General features: G+C 36.9%; 2 protein-coding genes and 1 long non-coding RNA gene across 9 annotated transcripts in view; 1 reads left to right on the forward strand and 2 right to left on the reverse strand.

The window, feature by feature from the left end:
* Window positions 1-695: 695 nt before the first annotated feature.
* Window positions 696-2,522, reverse strand: LOC135842053 (uncharacterized). The gene is made up of 3 exons (XR_010558060.1): window positions 2,188-2,522; window positions 1,900-2,077; window positions 696-1,826 (listed from the first exon to the last, which is right to left on the reverse strand). It is a non-coding gene; the product is annotated as an uncharacterized LOC135842053 (long non-coding RNA).
* A 6,141-nt stretch (window positions 2,523-8,663) lies between these two features.
* Mettl4 (Methyltransferase like 4) overlaps window positions 8,664-22,389 on the forward strand; it is a 40,267-nt gene continuing 26,541 nt past the window's right edge. For 2 of the 5 annotated variants that reach the window (XM_065370133.1, XM_065370132.1), the window contains exons 1-6: window positions 8,664-9,065; window positions 9,132-9,545; window positions 9,629-10,017; window positions 10,085-10,259; window positions 10,343-10,532; window positions 10,613-10,801. In XM_065370133.1, the coding sequence (XP_065226205.1) occupies window positions 9,279-9,545; window positions 9,629-10,017; window positions 10,085-10,259; window positions 10,343-10,532; window positions 10,613-10,740 (1,149 nt within the window). In that variant the 5' untranslated portion in view covers window positions 8,664-9,065; window positions 9,132-9,278 and the 3' untranslated portion in view covers window positions 10,741-10,801. Of the gene's footprint in view, window positions 9,066-9,131; window positions 9,546-9,628; window positions 10,018-10,084; window positions 10,260-10,342; window positions 10,533-10,612; window positions 10,802-17,944; window positions 18,142-22,389 lie in introns of those variants that run through there. The other 3 variants (XM_065370134.1, XM_065370131.1, XM_065370130.1) reach the window with 3 other exon arrangements.
* LOC135849635 (zinc finger and BTB domain-containing protein 24-like) lies at window positions 10,943-17,811 on the reverse strand. 3 transcript variants are annotated; one of them, XM_065370126.1, is made up of 9 exons: window positions 17,652-17,811; window positions 16,607-16,828; window positions 16,219-16,519; window positions 15,972-16,131; window positions 15,590-15,886; window positions 15,104-15,510; window positions 14,756-15,027; window positions 14,529-14,655; window positions 10,943-11,748 (listed from the first exon to the last, which is right to left on the reverse strand). In XM_065370126.1, the coding sequence occupies exons 2-9, from the start codon at window positions 16,768-16,770 to the stop codon at window positions 11,101-11,103; spliced, it is 2,376 nt and encodes a 791-aa protein (XP_065226198.1). In that variant the 5' UTR covers window positions 16,771-16,828; window positions 17,652-17,811; the 3' UTR covers window positions 10,943-11,100. The 3 variants fall into 3 exon arrangements, with proteins under 3 accessions (XP_065226198.1, XP_065226200.1, XP_065226201.1); XM_065370128.1 differs by having other exon boundaries at window positions 17,466-17,809; XM_065370129.1 differs by having other exon boundaries at window positions 17,456-17,809.

Raw genomic sequence — 22,389 nt, forward strand, 5'->3', positions numbered from 1 at the left:
AAAGCTCAAAGCATGTAAACAAACATTCGAGACAAATTTTTCGGTTTTTTGTCAGAAAAATGGAAATTTAACAATGATGAATGAATTTGAAATATGAATTATGTGTTATGCTTTTTCAACTTTTGTGTTACGAAGATTACCATTATAATAACTTGTACCTACCTATATCATTTTTTACGTAAAATAATTAATTAAATAAAAAATATAAGCTCACGTATTATTATCAGTAAAAAAGTTGCAGATTCCTTCGAATGAGCAATTATCATTTGATTACAATAATTGTTCGTATTTCAGTACTTATTTTAATTCAGCTATCTGTCTATGCGCGACTCAAATTGAAATTGAAATCGAAAAATTAATGAATGAATGAATCAACGATCGTCGATCAACGTGTAGTTATCGCAAGCAATGGAAATCATTAGAATATCTAGTAAAAAGAATCGATTGGTTGTAAGGTAATTGAGAAGTGTTTTTGCAAATTTTGTATTTTATGATGTTTTGTATTGAAGATATGGGTAGCTTATGGATTCTAGTTGAGCTCTAAAAAATATACTATTTAGGTATACCGATGAATTTTGGAATCGCGATCATATTTAGAATGAGTGCCAATTCATGATGAATTATCAAGTTGCTTTATTTGAATTAAAATTGGTAATACATATGAGTATGATTCTTGTTCAAAAAGATCTTTCAGTTTTATAAAATTAATGACTATAAGACTTAGGCACCTACATGTATTAATACTTTGATATCAAAGTATTAAACGTACGTTAAATTAGAATATCTACCTAATAAACAACGTTAAAAGCGAAATGGCTTCATGCATGCCACCAGGCATAATTAAAGTACCTATTTTAATAATAATATCCAAGTTAATGGGCATACCTATCTACAGAAAAATTTACGAACAAAAAGTTCATTCAAATGGTAAAATAACGAAATTAAATTATGATCGCAACTCTAGACAAATATACAAATAAATGAATATACCTAATAGATACTGAATGAAACAGCCACAATACACTCAGACAGTCAGGTTAAAACTCAAATCAAATTTTGAATTTGTAACCTATCATTGATGGATAATTTTCTTTTATTAATTCATTTTTTCAAAATAATAATTCAAAGTCAAGCGAGTCAAAAGGTTCGTATGGAATGAATAATAAATAATCTCCTTGTTAGAAAATTCTTCGAGAAATAAATATTTACCTATAGGTATAAAATTACCTACGTAAACGTTTGATAAATCGTGATTACTGATTAGTATCTGTATTATATTCAGTTGTAGAAATTTAAAATATTTTCAAAATATCGAATACAGAAGTTGAGTTTGGTTTTCGAAGAACAAACTCCACTTCTTTTATCAAGTTACAAAAATATATAAATAAAAACGTTATGTACCTACAAGTTTTAATACTGTTCCAAAATTTAGTAAATAAATTAGAAAAACAATTACAAAATGGGATCTGGTAAGCAACGGAAAAATAAAGTACCTATTTAAATTAGGTGATGACGAGTTGGTGACAAAAAATCCGATGCAAGTAAACGTAAATAAATGAAGATCAGTATACGTTACGAACAAAAAAAATTTGAAAATTAATATTTTTTACATAAGTCTACCATTACTACCTCTATCTACCCATCATGTTCGAAGCACCTCTGTCACTCTTCCTGCAATTTAAGATTTTTCATCATTTCGTCTACAGATACGTATAGAGCATTCTTCTTGACAATGGCCGCGGTTCCCAGACGCATTTCGCAAAATTATCGGAAACATATAATATATCTTCTTTATATATTAACATTGACCCCGTACAAACAATCTCCTAGAATAAGATGAAATTCGTTATAATGGATAAATTTGGAATAAATTCAGGCATCAAGGTATGGAGCACCTACCTGGCCGTGTTTTTGCCTCAATTTATTCAAAATATTCGTAGAATCGAAAACGGCGTTATTTGTCTCGGAATGACTTCCAAAAGCTTTAGCATATAGCACCACGATCAACAGGTGTTCTTTACCGGCAACGTACCTCCGTGAATAATCTCTCAAAGTTTTGCTTTAGTTGCATCACCACCTGGTAGGTATAAATTTTAATTAAGAACTTATATATCGTCAGTTCAGTAAAACTAGATAATATACAGTACCTATTCAAAATTACCCACATTGAAAAATAAAAATACTAACCAAGCTACGACCGAATTGTTTTTGATCATTTTCCTCGCGATCATTATGGCATCGTGAAGAGACCTTTAGATTCTATATTTCGAGAAACTGTTCAGCTCCACCTCGTAAAATGATAGTGCAAGTTTTAGCATCAGGACAACCTTTGAAGAAGTTGAATCTGGAATCATGAATTAATCACTCGACTGATCGAATACTGGGAGAGTTTTTTCCCAGGATGAACTCATTTTTTATGTTGAAAAAGCTTGTTTGGCTGGTTGGAGGGACCAGAAATTTTGCCAATTCAGGCATATATTTTGAGTAAGAAAAGATTTGATATCGTCAAATTAATTGGAGAAATTTTTAGTTTATTTTTATAGAAAAGTTCAAAATTTCAATTTTTTTTTTCAAAACGTCATTATTACCTATGAGAAAATTGAAAACATTTTTGTCAAAAATATATAGGTAGGTACATACATTCAAATAAAGTTTAATCTAATACAAGATGATTTATTAAAATAATATTTAATTGAATTTGAATTAGATAATTCGATAAATTTTTGTTTTTTCTTTACAGAAAAGTTCAAAATTTCAACATTTTTTTTTCAAAAGTCATTACCTATCGTATTTCAAAAAAATAAATTTAACACATTTTTGTCAAAAATACATTAAAATAAAGTATAATTGAATTTCATACGAGATGATACATTAAGATAATGTTCAATCAATAGAATTAATTCGAGAAATTTTTTAATTTTTTAAATTTTTTTTCCAAAGTTATTAGGTACTTACATTGATTTTTTACGTATACAGATAGCCCGTTCAAATGGATCCAAACATAACAGTTAAATAGTTATGCATCCGACTACTAGACATCGCTGCGATGTCCATTGGTACTTTTTCATCATTCTGAACATAAGATTTCTTTTAAACGTTCTCTTTTTAGCGGTTTCATCATTAGGAATTACAACAATAGCAATATGCATCCGAGAGGCGAGAATGAATACATATGCATCCAGGGTATTTTTTTTAAAAACAGCTTTTAGAAGAGTACATCTCGAACGACAGCGACTTGAATGGTTAGGAGAGGGCATGACGGGGGGTGCGGAGCTGCGGACAATAGAGAGTACCTGTTGTTCGATGTGGTTAAGAATTTGTCCCATCTGTCTGTTCAGTTTACACTTTTTTTTAATTTTTGGCCTTTTATTTTGGAAAAGAGATATAAATATAGGAGTAGGTACCTACCTGAGCAAAGTGAAGACATAGGCTTTCAAAAATTCGTGTTTCAGAAAGTAAAAAGCGATATAGGTAACTATGTGAGAAATTTTTTGGCTTCAAAATTAGAATGTGAATGAAATGTTTTTTTTTCAGAAATTTCAAAAGAGAAAAAAAGCAAACAAGCAATGCTATAAGTATCGAAAATTCGTATTTTCAGAATAGAAAAACGATATTTATTGTTTGAGGATATTACGTTGTTCCTTCACGATTTTAGACCGTGAATGAATGTTTCTTTTAAAAATTTATTTGAAAAGGAAAAACGAATGGGCCAGAACGAAGCGAGGGCGAATACTTTCGAAAATTCGTATATTGAGAATTAAAAAACAATGTTTTCTATTCAAAACTTCATTTTCTCAAAATTCAATACTTGTTAATTTAATTATCGATTTTTAGAAATTTCAATTAAATTCATAAATTTGTCAACTTCAACATTTGACAATTTTTTTTCAAAAATTAGGTCAATTTTTTAAACTTTCTTCTCAACATTTGACAATTTTTCAAAATTTTGGCAAAACTTCATCAAAATCATACAATTTGATTTTTGATGTAAATTTTTAAATTTTTTGCCTAAATGTCACCGCAGTCGTCTTTTTGGAGAAGTGAAAAATAGCAGGCGTGGGGAGGAGGGATGAATGCTATTGGATTTTTTTATTTCATCGTGAAATAACCATAACCAACTTTGGGTCACACTAGTTCAAGAAAAAAGTTTGAGAAGTTGAAATTGAAGGATTAACACTAACAAGGGATGTATCCATAACTGGAAGAACGTAATTTTGAACCCGTTAAAGCTACATTGAAGAAGCATTCCAAAATATACCACACCACCACTCAAAATTTCAAGGGATGAAATGCATTTTTCAATTTTTGATGAATTTTTGAAAATTAAAGGGCTCGATCAAAATAGAAGAAATTAAATTACCCGAGAAAGCTGAAATTTAAGGTACCAGTGCCTATACCCTAATCGTATGGCCTGCCTAATCGATTAGAAACAGTTTTGAACTTTTTAAAGGAGTTACTGGAGTTTCCAACAAATCTTTGAAAAACTAGAAATTGCATAATGCATATTATATTATAACTAAACTTCAGAATATGAAGATGGAAAGCTGAAATTCGCGTACATTTTTTTCACTTCAAAATTTTAAAATTCAAAATGATGACTAGTTTTCTTTTAATTCAAATTTGAAAAACAAAATCGAAGATGCCCGAGCGAAGCGAGGGCGAAGGCTTCTGTAAATGTGTATTTTGATAAGTAAAAAACAATGTTTTTTATCCAAAAACTTCATTTTCTTGTGAAGTAGAGGTAGAAGCTTTTAAAAATTTACGTAATTTCAACATCTCTACCTACTTCAGCAAAATTTCCAACCTATTGAATTTTCTTTAATTATCATATTATCAAATTCAGATGTTTAAATTCATGAATTTGCCGACTACAACATTTGAAGTTAAAAAAAAAAATCAGCCAATTCTTGAACTTTCTTCTCAACATTTGGACAATTTTTCAAAATTTTTGCAAAACTTCGTCAAAATCATGAAATTTGCGGATTTTTATAGAGAATTTTTCAAATTTTTTTGGAAAAATTAACCGCAGTTGTCGAAATTAAAAGATTTACCGATTTTTGTAGTCAATAATTCTTCAATTTTTTCGGAATATTTTACCCAAACGTAAAATTCGCCGGTTTTGAAAGAAATAATTGTGATCAATTTTTGAAAAATTGTCGACTTTTTGACTAGTTTTTGAGTGGGTAGTGGCCCTCCCTCACCTCTCCCCACGGTAGTTTTGTCTCTGATTCTGGAGGCTCCAGCGACTTTTGGAAAATCCAGTAATCAATACCATCTATTTTTTGTTCAGCACTTTTATATGTAACCTAATTGAAAATTTGGAAAATTCGAATTTCCAAAATGCTGCTGGAGTGCTGGAGCCTTCAAAACTGTTCAAAAGCACAGCACCACCATTCCACCCACCAATTTACATACAATTACGGTATAATGTAAAGGCTATAGGTGGATAAGTATGGTGAATTTGCCCCCGAGAGCTTCAGGGTTGATATTTGCATGGAAGGTTGGTACCCTTGAGCACCTTCCGTCACGAAAGTTTCAGACCCCCAGACCCCCCCGTTTTTGAGAAATCCCCCCTTTTCTAAAATTACAATAAATTTTTTTTTCTCAGCCCCATGTGAACCGATTTTTTAAATTTTTTGGTATGTTGTAAACATCCATAAGAGGCATCCCCACAAAAAATTTCAACCCCCTCCCCTCATATTTTCCCCTCAAAATGGCGTTTTTTAGTATTGTTTGCCCGTTTTAGCAATGATCATGATTCGGCACAAAAATGCGAATAGCATTTTTAAATGTATTTTTGACTCCTACAAAACATATATTTTTTTCAAAAAAAAATTTTTGGTGGGCCGTGGTCAAAAATTGAAAAAACCAACAGAGGGGGTTAAAAATGGATTCTGGTGTAAATCATTGTTTTTGGTAAACAAGGTGTCGTTTTCATATGAATCGAACCCCCCGAACACGAATATGACGTCCAATCTTATGCTACCCTCATCCACACCCCTCCAATGCCTCTGCCCCTTCTCAATTTTTACTATATCGAAAGTTGAGCTATTTTCGTAATATTGGTGTCGTTTCCAAATGAATCGAACCCCCTGAACACGAATATGACGTCCAATTTTATGCTACCCTCATCAACACCCCTACAGCGCCTCTGCCCCCTTCTCAATTTTTACTATACGAGTATTAAAAGTTGAGCTATTTTCGTAATGTTGGTATTGTTTCCATATGGATCGAACCCCACGAACACGAATATGACGTCCAATTTTTTGCTACCCTCATCCACATCCCTCCCCAGTACGTCTGCCCCCAACTCAATTTTCACTATATTGAAAGTTTAGATATTTTCATAATGTTGGTGTCGGTTCTATATGAGTTGAACACCCCGAACACGAATATGAAGTCCAATTTAGCTCTAATCTCATCCATCGCCTTTCAGGCTACAGCCAGCTCGACAATTTTTATTATTTGAAATGCTAAACCTATTTTCATAATGCAGGGTGTCATTTTGGCACGAATGGAAACCTCGAAACTTGAATGTTAAAGTTTGAACCTTGCGATGGTCATTGTTTTACGAGTTTTCAAGCTTCGCGAAACATACTTTTAAAAGTAATAACAACCCGAGTAATTATTTGTAGAAGATTGATCAGAGTTGGTGAAAACATTTATGGTTTAGGTGGGGGCGGAGGCACTGTATAGGGTTGTGGTTGAGGTTAGCATAAAATTGGACTTCATATTCGTATTCGGGGTGTTAGATTCATATGGAAACGACACCAACATTTTGAAAATATCTGAACTTTCAATATATAGTGAAAATTGAGTTGGGGCAGAGACACTCGAGGGGTGTGGATGAGAGTAGCATAAAATTGGACTTCATATTCGTGTTCGGGGTGTTCGACTCATATAGAACCGACACCAACATTATGAAAATACCTGAACTTTCAATATAGTGAAAATTGAGTTGGGGGCAGACGCACTGGGGAGGGATGTGGATGAGGGTAGCAAAAAATTGGAATTCATATTCGTGTTCGGAGGGTTCGATTCTTATGGAAACGATACCAACATTATGAAAATAGCTCAATATTTAATATAGTTGGAATTGAGGTGGGGGCTAAGGCACTGGAGGGGTGTGGATGCGGGTAGCGTAAAATTGGACGTCATATTCGTGTTCGTGGGGTTCGATCCATATGGAAACAATACCAACATTACAAAAATAGCTCAACTTTTGATGTAGTAAAAATTGAGAAGGGGGCAGAGGCATTGGAGGGGTGTGGATGAGGGTAGCATAAGATTGGACGTCATATTCGTGTCCGGGGGGTTCGATTCATATGGAAACGACACCTTGTTTACCAAAAACAATGATTTACACCAGAATCCATTTTTAACCCCCTCTGTTGGTTTTTTCAATTTTTGACCACGGCCCACCAAAAATTTTTTTTTGAAAAAAATATATGTTTTGTAGGAGTCAAAAATACATTTAAAAATGCTATTCGCATTTTTGTGCCGAATCATGATCATTGCTAAAACGGGCAAACAATACTAAAAAACGCCATTTTGAGGGGAAAATATGAGGGGAGGGGGTTGAAATTTTTTGTGGGGATGCCTCTTATGGATGTTTACAACATACCAAAAAATTTAAAAAATCGGTTCACATGGGGCTGAGAAAAAAAAATTTATTGTAATTTTAGAAAAGGGGGGATTTCTCAAAAACGGGGGGGTCTGGGGGTCTGAAACTTTCGTGACGGAAGGTGCTCAAGGGTACCAACCTTCCATGCAAATATCAACCCTGAAGCTCTCGGGGGCAAATTCACCATACTTATCCACCTATAGCCTTTCAGCTTTCCTTCTTCATAATGTTAGAATTTATAGAAATTTCGAATTTCAAAACTTTGCTAGAGGCTCCAGAACTGCTCGAACCGGCTCGAAGCCGCTTCCAGTTGGTTCGACGAGTCATAAATAATATATTAGGTCAATTTCAGCTTTCTAGGTTAATTTGGTGAATTTTGTTGTTATTTTTTTAATTTTCAGTCCACATTTGATTTTCAAAAATTCACGAAAAATCGAAAAATGCACTCCCGTACCTGGAATTTTTGCCTTTTTGGTGCCGGTATTTTTACACAAAATTTTTCGTCAGTTCCTGAGTCGGAATTGCATCTCCCTTGCAAGACTTGATTGTTAACATACCTAAGTGTTTTACAAATTAGGTTACTAATTTCTGTGTAAGATGATAACAGTAAAAGGAAAGAGATCTTCTGCCTTTTGTATTTTTCCCACCTCTGGAGAACAATGTTCTGTAGCATCGTCGACCCTGCATTTACTTATACACCCTCATCTCCTACCCATGGCACGCATTGTATTCGCAATGGTCTATTCATTTAGGTACATCATTTTTTGTCTACTCCCTACACCTAAACACCACACGGTAGTCACCACTACAGAGAATATTTTACACATTCACACACTCACACAAATTCACTTTTTCAAAAACGCCATCTTTCGCACTAGATATGAAGTATGCTGCATCCGAAGATTGTTCTGTTGGATGCAGCGACTGTAGCGCGGCAATGTGGTCGGATGCATAAGGGCTGTTCGTTTTAAAACCATTACATGGACTATCTGTATACGTAAAAAATCAATGGTACTTACTTCCAAAAAATTGAAAATAATTTTGTCAAAATAGCGGCAGGGACTTGACGCTTTTTAGCTCTCAAAACTTCAAAAGAGAAAATGGACTCGACGCCTTTTTTCTTTAGATTTACACTTCGAAAATTTATGTTATCGAGTGTATTTTGTCTCATATTTTTAGATCATGCATGCGTCGCTTAGCGTCGCTGCGCAAGTTGTTGTTTTTGTTGTTATCATCAGCGTTATCAGTTCAGTGTGGTCTCGTTGATAACACAGCAAATACAAGTGTATGTAGAGTATACATGCGAATATAAAAGAATAGGATACGATATACGATGTTATACGGTGCCCAGTTCCTTCCCAATTCGCAAATTTCGAGTATTATTGACTGATTGATGTGATTTCAGTAGCTGGTAGTCGAACAGTCAAGAACCTTAGCGGTGGTAAGTAGGCGAATCTACATCGTACTTTGTGCGATAAACAGTAACGAGATAACTTCCAAATTTCAGCTGAAGAATCAGAAAACAGCGATGAGCATATTTCATCTCGGATCTCCTTGCGATTAGTACTGTCGGAGCGACGTTAGCAGTTATCACTAGCGACTTCGGCTACCATATTAATCCGCATTCTGCTTCAGATCCCAGATCGTTTCAACAATGAGCGTAATTTGGTCAAACGAGTACGGCTGGCTGGTATGTCACTCGTTATTCTTACGTAAAATTTACGACGGCGTCGTAACTGAAGAACCGTGCCCAGACTGCCACAGATACCGTCTCTTTCATATTGATGAGCCTTTTTTGAAACGCGGTCAGAAAGATGCCGCCGCCTCCACTGGTCAGGCAGTTGACGTGGTTCGTCCGATTGGCGAAATAGACGTTCGCAATTTGGGAAATTACTCCGCCGACGACTTCAAATGGAACGAGGCACGTATTGAATTTTTAGTTCGTTTTAGTAATTCTCGAGTACTTAAGTACGTTAGCTAATGCGCTGTGTGGCTCTTTTGCAGATCGTCGTTCTGTCGACAGTATTCAAAAATTTCGTGAGAGACTTGCTAGCCGCTAAATCGGATTATTTCGTCGCAAACAAATGTCGCAACTCGACGAGCAGCAACAATGCAACAGCCATTAACGTGGCAAACTCGACTTTGACGCGATTGACCGCTTCCAACGACCAGCATTTCGACGGTGGTAATTCAAACGATCAGGCTGTTGCGGCGAACGTGCGAAACGAGTCGTACTTGATTCCTCCTCGATGCAGATTCTACAATTACGATATCGACAGAATTAGCGAAAAGCTGAGTCGAGACGAGCCGCTGTACGATTTCATGTTGATCGATCCGCCATGGCAGAATAAGCACGTGAGAAGAAAAAACGCTTCGCCCAATCCGGCTCTAGGGTGAGTACTCGACGTGTACCTGTATATCGGCTTTGCTCCGCTTTTCATCGCTCTGTCCGTGTTTCAGATATAATTTAATGAAAGCCGATCATTTGGCTACGTTACCAGTTGACGAATACTTATCGGCCAGCGGTTTGATAGCTGTTTGGTGTACCAACTCGACGCAGCAAATTGACACGTTGCTCAATTGCGTGTTTCCGCGATGGAAGGTCGAATACGTCGCCACTTGGTACTGGATTAAGGTATTCCGCCACGCGTCGCTTTAAAGCGTTTTGCCAAGTTGACAAATTCATCTTGATTGCCTTTTTTTTCAACTCCTATGTAGATTACTCAAAGCGCTCGACCGATTTGCGAATTTTCCACCACCGCCGTTCGTCAAAATCAGAAACAACCTTTCGAAAGAATCATCTTCGCATCTCGCCAACGTCGATCCGTCACCTGTAAAAATCCGCCGCCCAACAAAATACTGGTCAGCATTCCTAGCGCCGTTCATTCGCACAAGCCTCCGTTAGTCGGTAAGTATGCCCGATAGTTGCGATTCCGTTTTATGGTTGTTGTGTTGATATGAATTAATCCAAAATCTTGCTCCTTGTAGATGTGATGAAAGAATACCTGCCTGCTGACTGTCGTTGCATCGAGCTCTTCGCTAGGTACCTGTTGCCGAATTGGACAAGTTACGGAAATCAAGTACTCGGCTTACAATCGTCGTCGCTGTTCAGTTGAGCTGATATGTAATTCCGAAATCGCCACGTTACGTTTCTCTTTGCATCACAACTGACAACAGGTATTTACCTTACATTATATGGTTTCTACGTAGTGTTAGTACATATGTATAATACCTACCGAGAATCGAAATTCGGAATGTTGAAAGTAATATACGTTCACGTAGCAAGTACGCGAGAAATAAAACTAAACCCACCGTAGATATTTTTTTAAAATTCGTCGTTTTTAATGAAATAATTTTGAAATAAAAGTACAAGTTACATACAATGTATAAATACAAACACGAATAAAAAAAGAAATAAAGAAAGAAAAAAAGAGAAGAATAATTCAGCCGTTTAAAAAAACATAATACAACGTTCACTACAAAGTTGGAACTGGCATAGAAGCGGAAACCGAGTTCATTCGATTATGATGAGCGGCTGCGGCAGCGGCGGCCGCTGCTTCTGCCGGCGTCGAAGGAACGACCAATTGAAATACTGACGAAATGGGTTGGAGCGGCGGCGGAGCTGCAGTCACTGCGGCAGCTGTCGCACCAGGATGATGAGAAAGATGCGACTGCAACGTTTGCTGCAGCTGATGTTGCGTGACTAATATGTGATGCGGAGTGCCACCGAGCGCGACCGCTTGAGCATGGTGTTGCTGCTGCTGTTGTTGTTGTTGCTGCTGCTGTTGTTGTTGTTGTTGCTGCTGCTGCTGTTGTTGTTGCTGTTGCTGCAAGTGGTGAGCTGATTGTTGCTGATGGTGGGCTAAATGGTGATGTGACGGCTGCTGATGAGTAGGAGCTGCCAATTGCGGCGGAGGTGGCTGCTGCGATTGTTGCTGTTGTTGTTGCTGCTGCTGCTGTTGAGTCGGCTGTTGCACTGACGCTTGTGGAGGCGCAGTTTGCGACGACTGAGGCGGTCCTTGGTGAGGATGGGTTTGCTGCGTCGGAGGCGGATGCTGAGGAGCGTTCTGCATCGATGGCGAGTGTTGAACTTGTAACTGTAGTAAATGATGCGGGTTCTGCGCCTGTAGCATGCGTACAATGAGATTAATTTTCACAAATTTTCAAAAATAGTAGATAAAGGGTATTCCCAGGTAAAATAGGCGAATAAAAAAATACCCAAAAATTCAAACTGAGGTCAGAGCAATTCAGTTACAATTCTCACATTCTTTTCAATTTTAACAGACGTTTCCACAATGCTTGATGAAAAAAAATCCTTCAAAATGAAAATATCGCAGGTCAAACTTTCAAAAAAAGGTCACCAAGAATGGGCAAATTACAAATTACCCAAAAATTGTGAAGAAGTCCTACTCAAAATCAGTAATTGCAGAATATATAAAATTCGATTTCAATTTTCAATCCAAAAAGTGCCACACACATGTGTCCATTGTTCAACAAATCTTACCAAAATTCAAAAACTTTGAAAAAATCCCAAAATTGAAAATGGTACATACTAAAAAGTCATCTAAAAATTCATTATATATGTAGATCACGGATTAGTTCAAAATCAGATTGTTGTCCCAAAAACCGCGAGGTACTTACACTGAGAGCTGCGAGACCGAAACGATTTCGGGATTGGATTGGTTTCGGGATTTGTTCTTCTAAATTTTTATTTCGGTTTCAGGATTCGTTTTGGGATTGTAAAAATTGTTTTGGTTTTGGGTTGAATCAGTTACAGTTTTGGGATTTCCATCAACCAATTTTAAGCCAAAATTGACTAATGGGCCCTGCAAGGGTTTAAAAAATGGGAGGTTTTGATGTGAAAAATCCAATGGTGTAATTAGATTAATGTTTTAAATGCATATTTTGCTTAATTCGTTAAGTGATTTTTATTATAATCTGAACGAATGATGATAAATGATCCTTGGTTTTGGGATCAAGAAAAGTAACAATTTTGGTTTCGGGATTTAATCAGTTCTGATTTCAGAATCATTTTGGTCCCACAGCTCTGTACAGAAAAATCAGGTCAACGTCTCATGAAAGTGAATGAAAAAAAAGTGATCTCAAAAATAGCCGAATGATAAATTATGCAATGAATATTTTTCGATGGAAATTACAAACCGTAAAAAATTGATCAACTTAATCCAAATTTGGCTTCACAGTGAGAGGAAAAAAAATTTCAACCAAAATTGACTGATCAAGATGGACAAATCATTTAAAAAATCAATTTTTTTTAGCATTTTTGAGGTTCTTTACCCATTTTAAATATTCTGAAAAAAATATACGTTGTGTATCATTTACAAGTACATATAATTGCATACTTTTTCCATGTCAGAATTTTCCTATTTTTAAAGAGAACTAGAAAACATGAATGGAAAAGGAAATTGAGATGGAAAATATAAAATTACAAAGATTGATTTTAAAAATGGAAAAAGCAGCACTTTTTAGACAAATTCTGACACATGTTAGGACTTTCTGACAATTTTTGCAAAAGCTGTACTTTCAGACTATTTTAGCTAACAAAATTTTATGGACCATTTCGGCATTAAATAGAATTTTTCGGATGACTTGTCCAAAAAAGGTTTTTGCCTACAATATATCATCAAAACAGTAGAACTTGCTGACAATTTTAAATTTTGGCAAAAAGCAAGAATTTTGAAAATTATGGCTAAAAGCAGAATTTTTTTCAACAACAATTTATTTATTTTGGCAAAAACACAGTTTTTTTTTGATGACTAGGAAAAAAATAATTTTTGGCAATGATTTAGCAAAAATCAGGGCTTTTTAGGATAATTATGGCAAAAGCAAGAATTTTTGCCAACTTTGGCAACAGGCTTTTTTGAACATTTTGGCAAAAAGCAGGAGTTCTTTTTGACAATTTTAACAAAAGTTGGAAGTTTTTTATAATAATTTTGACAAAAAAGTAGCCTCTTTACAATTTTGACATGAACCTGAACGAGATTTTTTTGACAATTTAGGCAAAAACAGAACTTTGTAGTTTGCAGACAATTTTGGCAAAAAACATCTCAAGATAATTTTGGCAAGAGCAGGTGTGTTCAAAATTTTGGCGGCTAACAAAGTTTTTTGGTCATTTCTGCAAAAAATAATGGGACTTTTTTGATAACCTCAGAAGAAGGTATCATTTGACAAAAGTTGGCATTTTTTATTTATTTATTCTTTTTAAAGAAACTTCAATTATTCTAGCAATGAGATTTTTTCAACAGTTTGGAAAAAAAACAGGAACTTCTTTGACAATTTCTACAAAAAGTCAAGATTTTTTTATAATTTTGACAAAAATAGGATTTTTTTGAAATTTTGGTTAACAAGAGGGTTTTTTTGTTCATCTTTACAAAATATTAGGACTTTTTTGATAACGTCAGAAGAAAATGTATTTTTAGACAATCATGGCCAAAAATAGTGCTTTTTTGACAATGTCGACAAAAGTTGAGACTTTTTTATAATATTAACAGCGAAAGTAGGAATCGTGTCCAACCCTTCAATCTGGAGCTGTGGCGGTTCAAAGTTTTCTTTTGCCAATTTTACCATTTTTACCCCCACCACTACAATGAAAATTTCTGAAACAAATCATGTTGAAGGACCTATGCTTCCTCTACACAAATTCCGAGTGGTACCAGGAATTTCCTCCCCACTACTCATGGATATCGATTTTTCCCGCACTATGCTGTCTAATGAAGGGGGGGGGGGGGGGTAAATTCCGCTCGAAAATTTCTTTGGTGGTACCCAACAATTATCCATGATAATTTTTCAAATCTGGGAATAGGGCAATTTCACCTATTTTACCTGGGAATACCCTTTGATGTGAAAAATCCATCAGCGTGTGTAGAGATGAGGCGCGAGTACTTACCACCTCCATATTATAGTAATTAGTCTCGGTTTTGAATTCTGCAACGGTGGTCCACATACCATGGACCGATGACAAATGCTCGGATAGTTTGTGTTTGCGATCGTAAGTCATTCCACAAATAGGACACCTGCGGAGAGAGGTGAAATATAAAATATATACGATTGAAACGAAAAAATCTGAACTAGGCACAAGTACCTATGGAAACCAACTCCCAACTCGGTACTTACGTGTGACAACGTCGTCGTCCTTCGCCGGCCGAATTCGGATCGTGAATACGCGTATGAGCGTTGAGATTATACTTTTCGGCGAATTTTTTACCGCATATCGTACATCCGTAGGGACGTTCGCCGGTGTGCACGCGATAGTGACGTTTCAAGTGAGATTGCGAGAACACGGCTAATTTGCAGATCGGACAGTGAATATTCTTCTCGCCGGTGTGCGTCATTTTATGAATATTGAAACTTTTCTGATGAATGAAACGTTTTCCGCAAAGATCGCACTGCGTAACATAGATACGAACACGTCGATGTAGGTAAAGAGCAACCGAGGAGAGTAAGAGTAGGCCAAAGACTTACTTGAAAGCGCGTAACGCCGGTATGGATAGGCAGATGTTTTTCCAAGCCGACTTTCTGAGTAAACGATTTATTGCAGTACGTACACACGAACGGATGAATACCGTTGTGCATGCCGATGTGAATGTCTAGCGCTTTTTTCATCTTATACGCTTGTCCGCAAATTTCGCAAACGAACGGTCTAACGTCGCTGTGCGAAGCGATATGCGACTTGAGCTCCGTAACAGTTCGCCACTTTTTGCCGCACTGATTGCATTCGTGAATTGGGACCATGAAAGCGCGTTCGCCTCTTCGATCGCCTCGTTTCCGTTTCTTTTTTCTCCTTTGCTTCTTTTTGCCGCTCTTACTGTCGCTGCTTTGCCATCCTTCCTCGGTGCGATCTCCGCCGCCGTTTTCTTCTTTTATGTCTTCTAAAACATACAAAAAAAGAAGAGAAGTGTATCAACGTATTTACACATTGCGTCAATTCGTCATTCGTTCGGTACTCACCTTCGCTATCGACCGAGTCGTCGTGAATTTCAACCAGAGGTTCTTCTTTCCATTCGAAGTCGTCGTCGTCGTCCTCGTTGTTGTAATAATCTTGTTTGAAAAGTTCGCCTTCCTCTATGACGGTGGTTTCTTCAGTTTTGAAAATATCATCGCCGGTCGTTTGTTCGTCCATTTCCGGCGCAGCTGTGACGATGTTTTCTACGAGCTGCTCTCGTTCTTCGACTTGTTCTTTCTTCACTAGACCATCTTTACTGGTATCCGGAGGCGTTGAAACGGTTCTTTTTCTACTACCGGTACCTGCGTACGATCAAAGTTTCGAGTTACATTCGTATGAAAATACAGACGAGAGAAACGTGCGAAAATGAATGACAATCGTACATACCTTTTGAACGAGTTCTGCGTACTTCTAACGCTATATCTTCGAGTTCTTCGATATTTTCGGTACTCGCGTTTCTATTTCTGGCTACCTTTTCTTTCTTCGGTTTACATTTGTCGTTTTGATCGCTTCCGGCTCCGTTTTCGTGATTGTCGTTGGAAAAGCCCTGTGCACGCGAAGGGAAACCGAACGAAAATAGAATCGGTGTAATGAAAAGCAAAAACCATACGTCGACAAATACGGAATTCCTTACTTGAGAATTGTCTACGGAAACGACTCCTTTTTGCAATTGAGCTTTGACCGGTCGGCCTCTCTTTCGTTTAGAAACTAAGGCTATTTTCAGTTTGATATCGGGTTGTTTAGTTTCAGCTTGGTAAAGTTGGACGTTCTCTTCGAAATTATCGGTTTGACACGCGGCGTCCTTGGCGATGGACGGCGGCGGTGTTTCGTCGTTATATATTTCGCACGTTTTCAAGTAGAACGACTGTATTTCTCTTTTGATATCGTCGCATCGACTCTCGGCCGTGTTCAATTCGTCGAATAGTTTGTAACACCTGAAACATAAGTACCAAAGGCGGCCACAATGTTACTAAATTGGAAGAGTGCAGGTGCTGGTGCTGCAGAAATAACGTCTAACGTACCTGTTACATATTACTGTACTTCTGGCGTTGACTGCGTCCAAGTCTCGTCGCAAAACCTTATTGATATTTTGGCTGAGTAACGTTCCACCGTGAGCGAGCGCCGTGTACAGAATATTGTAGCCGTTGTGGGTGGCAACGTCCGCGTCGCAGATTAAGCAATGCATCGCATTCGCCTTTGCCACCGGTCAACTTGATGAGCAGCTGGCTATACGAAAAGACCACCTACGAAACGTATAAAACACATTCAGCGGTTAATATTGCAATATTGCTCGCTACTATTGAGTTTCGGCGGCTCTATGCGTTGCTATTTGCATTATGGTACGAAACGAAGATCGTTTGGTTTGTACAATGTAATCGAATCAGTCGCCGGAAACGATCGTCGGCGGCGGCGTCGGTGCTTAGTTTCTAGAATCGTACGTTGTTTCCTCATATCGTTTCGCCGAGCTTATGATCATCCAACAATAACTGAAAGAAAAAAGACTCGATGGCGATTGATTCTGATCGCTACTTCAGACAACGTTGCGGTCTACGAGCAAACTCGATTTACGACGATATCGTGCAGTCGTCATTTTCCCCATACTCATAATCATAAATGAAAACAAAACAACGCGAAAGTCGAGACACAGAGATTAGCAACAAGGGGTCGTAAAATATACCAACGGGACGAGGCGACGGAATGTATTTTAATTGTATACGCGCATTAATTGTTTGAAATTTAAATCGTGCTTAATTAGCGCGCAACTGTTCGGTTTCATCGAGACCGAATGCAAGTTGCGAATTTATTTCGATGAAAAAAAATATACTAATATCGCGAAAAATTCGGCGCGAAAACGTATGATTTAAACTTACGCCGAAGTACCTGGTAAATGCATTTCTTTCGCAACATCGTCGGCCATGTTAAGTGATTCTCAATAATGAAAGAATTTCAGTCCAATTAGACCAATTCAACCCGTACAAGCGTTCGTCATTGCGTTGGTTTTAATTTATAACAAAGACGATAAAGTCGCGTATTAATATTAATTACGAAATAAAGGCTAAACTGTACCTTTAAATATACGCGCAATGAAGAAAACACAATTTTCGCATTTTACGCACCTCCATCAAGTTTCTCAAACTTTTCCGATTTCCACTGATATTTACAAAATAATTAAAGCGGAGCCACGTTCGAGTGCATTTTGTATTTTTTGTAACGATGAACCACTGATTGGATGTAAACACTGTCATTCGGTGATACGAGTTTTGTTTTTGGACGTGGAATGCGTAACGAATCAAAATCTGGGATGGCCTTTTGGCCTATGTGATTCTTTTTGTTTTTTCTGTTATCGGTATCGGACATAGGTTTCGGTTTCGGTTCCGGTACTTCCGGTCTCAGTCTAGTTCAGTTCAGTCTTCCATCCATCGAGTGTGATCAGCTGTGATGATTTTTATCAAACACGCCGCCGCCAAAACTTGTGTAATTTTTATTTTCGCTGAAATTGTGTGACGAGTCCTGCCTTTATGTCAAAATCGTCTAAAAGTTCGAATTCTTTCTAAAGGTAACTATAAAGAACTATTTCTGTTCGTTAAATTAGTCTTAGACTCTTGGATGCTGTTTTTTTGTCAAAAAAACCCTGGGTACATTAGTGTATATAAACTGGGACCATCGGCCAAAGTGGAACCTATGTATCACTAAAGTGGAACCGGATCCTACTTCATGTGCAAATTTTATGCATGAACTGGAACCTTCCTTACACAAAAATTATCTGATTGAAGTGGGATCCTACGATTCACTTTCTTGGGTTGATCATAGCCCGAGAACACTTCATTATTCATTAATTGTGTAATCGCGCGATAATTAATTAACTAGAAATAAATTCATCAACATAATATCATTTGTTTCTTACTTCATCATAGATGATAGATGTTGGGTGCAGTGATGCTAAGTTACCGGTAATTTATAATTGGGTAACTTACTGGTAACTTACCGGTAAGTTACCGGTAATTTAAGTAACTTATAAAGTTTCACCAAAATGGTTCAGAAGATCAGAATTGAGATGATGGTTACCTTAAAATCATCCAAAACTCCCAACAACTGACAGAAATGGCTAGGGACTTGAGCAGATTTCCCAATTTCCCAATTCTGCTCATTTGGGCTAGGGCAGAATAAAAATTTCTGCATTCTGCCCCTCCCACTCATTTTTCAAAAAATTCCTAATCACAAATCACAACGCACCCCAACAATACTTTTCAAAAAAAAAAAAAATGATTATTGATGATTTCTCAAATTTTTTTCAAAATGAAAATTCCTTCACATTTAAAAATTAAAAATGAAAAAATAAAAATGAATTTAAAAAAAACAAGTAAAATATGATGCTTGATTTGATTTTGCTCAATTTCTGGAATTCCTTCACTTCTTTGAGTTCTTTTTTAGTTTAGCAATTTTTTCATCTTAAGGAGCGTACACACTATCCAATATATTTGACAAACCAGGTTTGTCAAATTGACATCGTTGATAAAATTTATCAACATATAATCAACATATATTTGGTTGCATGCAAAGTCAAATATATTAGATCATGTAAACGCTCTGATAATCTAAGTTTTTTTTCCAAATTTTCAACGTTTTGTTGATCGATGACACCAATTCTGAAAATAGAAATTATTTATATTTTCAGAATTATTTTCAGAGTTGTGTCTATGGTGTCTCCGATCAACAAAACGTTAAAAATTCGAGAAAGACATCATCAGAGCGTCCACACAACCGAATATGTTTGATTAAATTCAATTTGATTTGACAAATCGAGTTTGTCAAATATATTGGATCATGTGTACGCTCCTTTAAAAAACCTAGGAAAATTTGATAGCTCATAGCTGTGGATGCGGAAACTTTTCAATTTAAAAAGTAAACTAAAATCAGTCATGACTCATGAATCATGATGTGAGATTGTGAGATACTGAAATTTGAATTTCAAACCACAGTTTTTCAGGAACTCCTCACAAGTAAAACCTAAACAGCCAAATTCAAGAACAAAATTATAGGTACGGCAAAGAAATCAAATTTTCTCAACATCAATTGTCTCTCAAGTTCAAGTTCAAACCACACAGACACAGCATTCAAAAAGAAAAAAACACAACTTTTAAAGATTTTTTTGTAATATGTACAGGGTGGACAGAAATATCGGGTACCCCTAAAAAAGTTTTCTGCTAAATACATCGGTTGGTCACAGTGAATGATAATAATGGTAGCACATGATTGGTTGTTAGACTGGAGAGATAACATTTCACCAATCATATGCATCTATTTCACGTTGCCAACCTATATTTTTAATGAAAAACTTTCTTAGGGGTACCCGATATTTCTGTCCACCCTGTACCTTGGTACCTACCTATTTATTTACACATGGAAAAATTGTAACTTGTTGTATCTAGACAGCTATAGGAGCACATGCAAATGTCCAAAATTACCCTTGTCAACATTTCTGTTGAAAATTTATAAATTACCGCGGTAACTTATGGTAATTTATGTCGTGGTAACTTACCGGTAACTTACCGGTAAGTTCTCGGGTAAGTTACCGCGGTAAGTTTCCATGCATCACTGGTTGGGTGTCTTATAAATATTTTTTCAGTTGAGTATACAGTTCAGATATGGTTCAGAATTCAGATCATCTTCTGTTTACATATTTACATTCGATGCCATTGACTATATAGATATACTACGTATATGGACTGCTGATTCTTATCAATTTAACGTTGGTTATATGGAGAAATCGTGTAAGCCAGATTTTCAAAGTCCACTCAATGAAACGCGGTGTTTGTAGGACTAATCGTATATTCGAATAATAATAAACACATCGAGAAATAAACGGAAATATATTCGTTATAAAAGTATAAAAATATCATCAATCAAGAATATCATCGAAGTCGCGTCTATAAACTAAATCAACGAGGTAGTAAACAGGAGAGCACCCGGATAAGAAGAACAGCCAGGTAAGTATCGCATCGAAGCTGAGATTACTCCCAGTACTGCCAACGCCAACACACCCCTTTAATCTTAGCGGAGAGGCGGAGATCAATAACGTACATCGTAAACATAGGAACTAATGGAACTATCATCTTCGAATTAATAATGGCCTGAAATACAAAAATTATGTTACATATTGAGCAGACAGCTGCAATGTTCTTGAAATCGACCTGAGGCAAGAGCTTTCGTGAGGGCATCAGCCGGCTGATCTTCCGACTTAACGAATCTCAAAATAATCTTGTTACCCTTGACAAAATCTCTAACTATGTGATAATTGAGTTTAGCTATATGCCTGAGCTTGGGAGCTCCAGTTGTTTTAGCGATAGCGAGAGCAGGCTGACAATCACTATGAATGAGAGCTGGTCCATGTCTATTCTTCGTTAAACGTTCTAATAAATCTACCGTAATGACAGCATCCTTCGAACACATGGATAGAGCGAAATATTCCGCTTCAGCTGAGGAACCCGCTGGTACCGACTGTTTTCTCGTACGCCAAACAACCGGATCACCGTACGCTCGCACAAAATAGCCTGTAATAGAGCAACCTTCTTCTCCAGTCCCTAACGACGCATCGGTGTACGCATCTACAAATACACCTTCTTTCTTAATCACCCCTCTATAAGTTAGCCCTAGCTCTGCCGTTCCTTTCAGATACTGAAGAATTCTCTGAGCACGTTCCCAGTCTTCGGGCTGAGGATTACTTTGATGTTGACATAGCACATTCGTAGCGAACATAATATCTGGTCTAGTACCGTTGGCTAGATGTAATAACGAGCCAGTAATTTCCCTAAACAAAGACTTGCCAGGCGTAGGCTTACCAGGATTCCATTCCGGTGTTTTCTTCTCTGACTTACTTTTCTTTTCACAATTTCGAGTTAAAGCTGGAGTATGAACAGCTGGCAAATTCAACGCGTTAAAGCGTTTCAACACACAATTAATAAAACTAGTTTGAGTCAAAGTCAACGTTTGATATTCTTCCGATCTAGCAATTTCCAAACCAAGAAACTTTTTAGGAGAACCTAACTCTTTTACTTGAAATTCCTCTTTTAAACGTCTAATCGTCTCAACAATCTTATCTTTACAATTACCTGTGATTAGGAAATCGTCTACATAAAGTACTAAAATTACCACCAAATGTTTCCTTCGCCAGATATACACGCATGGCTCATTTGGATGATTGGTAAACTGCATTTTCTTGGCTGCTTCATCGAACCTACGAAACCAAGTTAACGGACTAATCTTGAGCCCATACAAAGCACATTTTAAAGCACAAACCAGGCCTTCATCAACTTCCATTCCTTCAGGCGGATGCATATATACCGTAGTTTTCAATCTGCCATTAAGAAAGGCAGTAATAACATCTAATTGAATAATCGACCAACCTTCTTTATTTGCAAGCGCAAGAATTACCCTAACTGTGTGTTTACTAGCCACCGGAGAGTACACATCTCCTATATCGTACACTTCTCTATCTTTGAATCCACGTATAACCAAACGTGCCTTATATCGTATTGAAGAATCATTCTCGTTAGTTTTCCTACAAAATACCCATCTAGAATCTAAGATATTCACCCCTTTGGGCGGTACAACTAAATCCCACGCATCATTTCTTTCTAAAGACGCCATTTCATCTTCCATGGCTTTTATCCAATACTCACGATCAGTACGGTCTAAAGCTTCAGCGTAAGTCATTGGATCCTTTTCATCTTCGAGTAAGCATGCACGCAATGCTGTAACACGATCAAAAGCTAAAAACGTATCGTTAGACGAGTCATCAAAAATC

This window comes from Planococcus citri, chromosome 1 (genome assembly GCF_950023065.1).
Source record: "Planococcus citri chromosome 1, ihPlaCitr1.1, whole genome shotgun sequence".
Lineage (NCBI taxonomy): Eukaryota > Metazoa > Arthropoda > Insecta > Hemiptera > Pseudococcidae > Planococcus > Planococcus citri.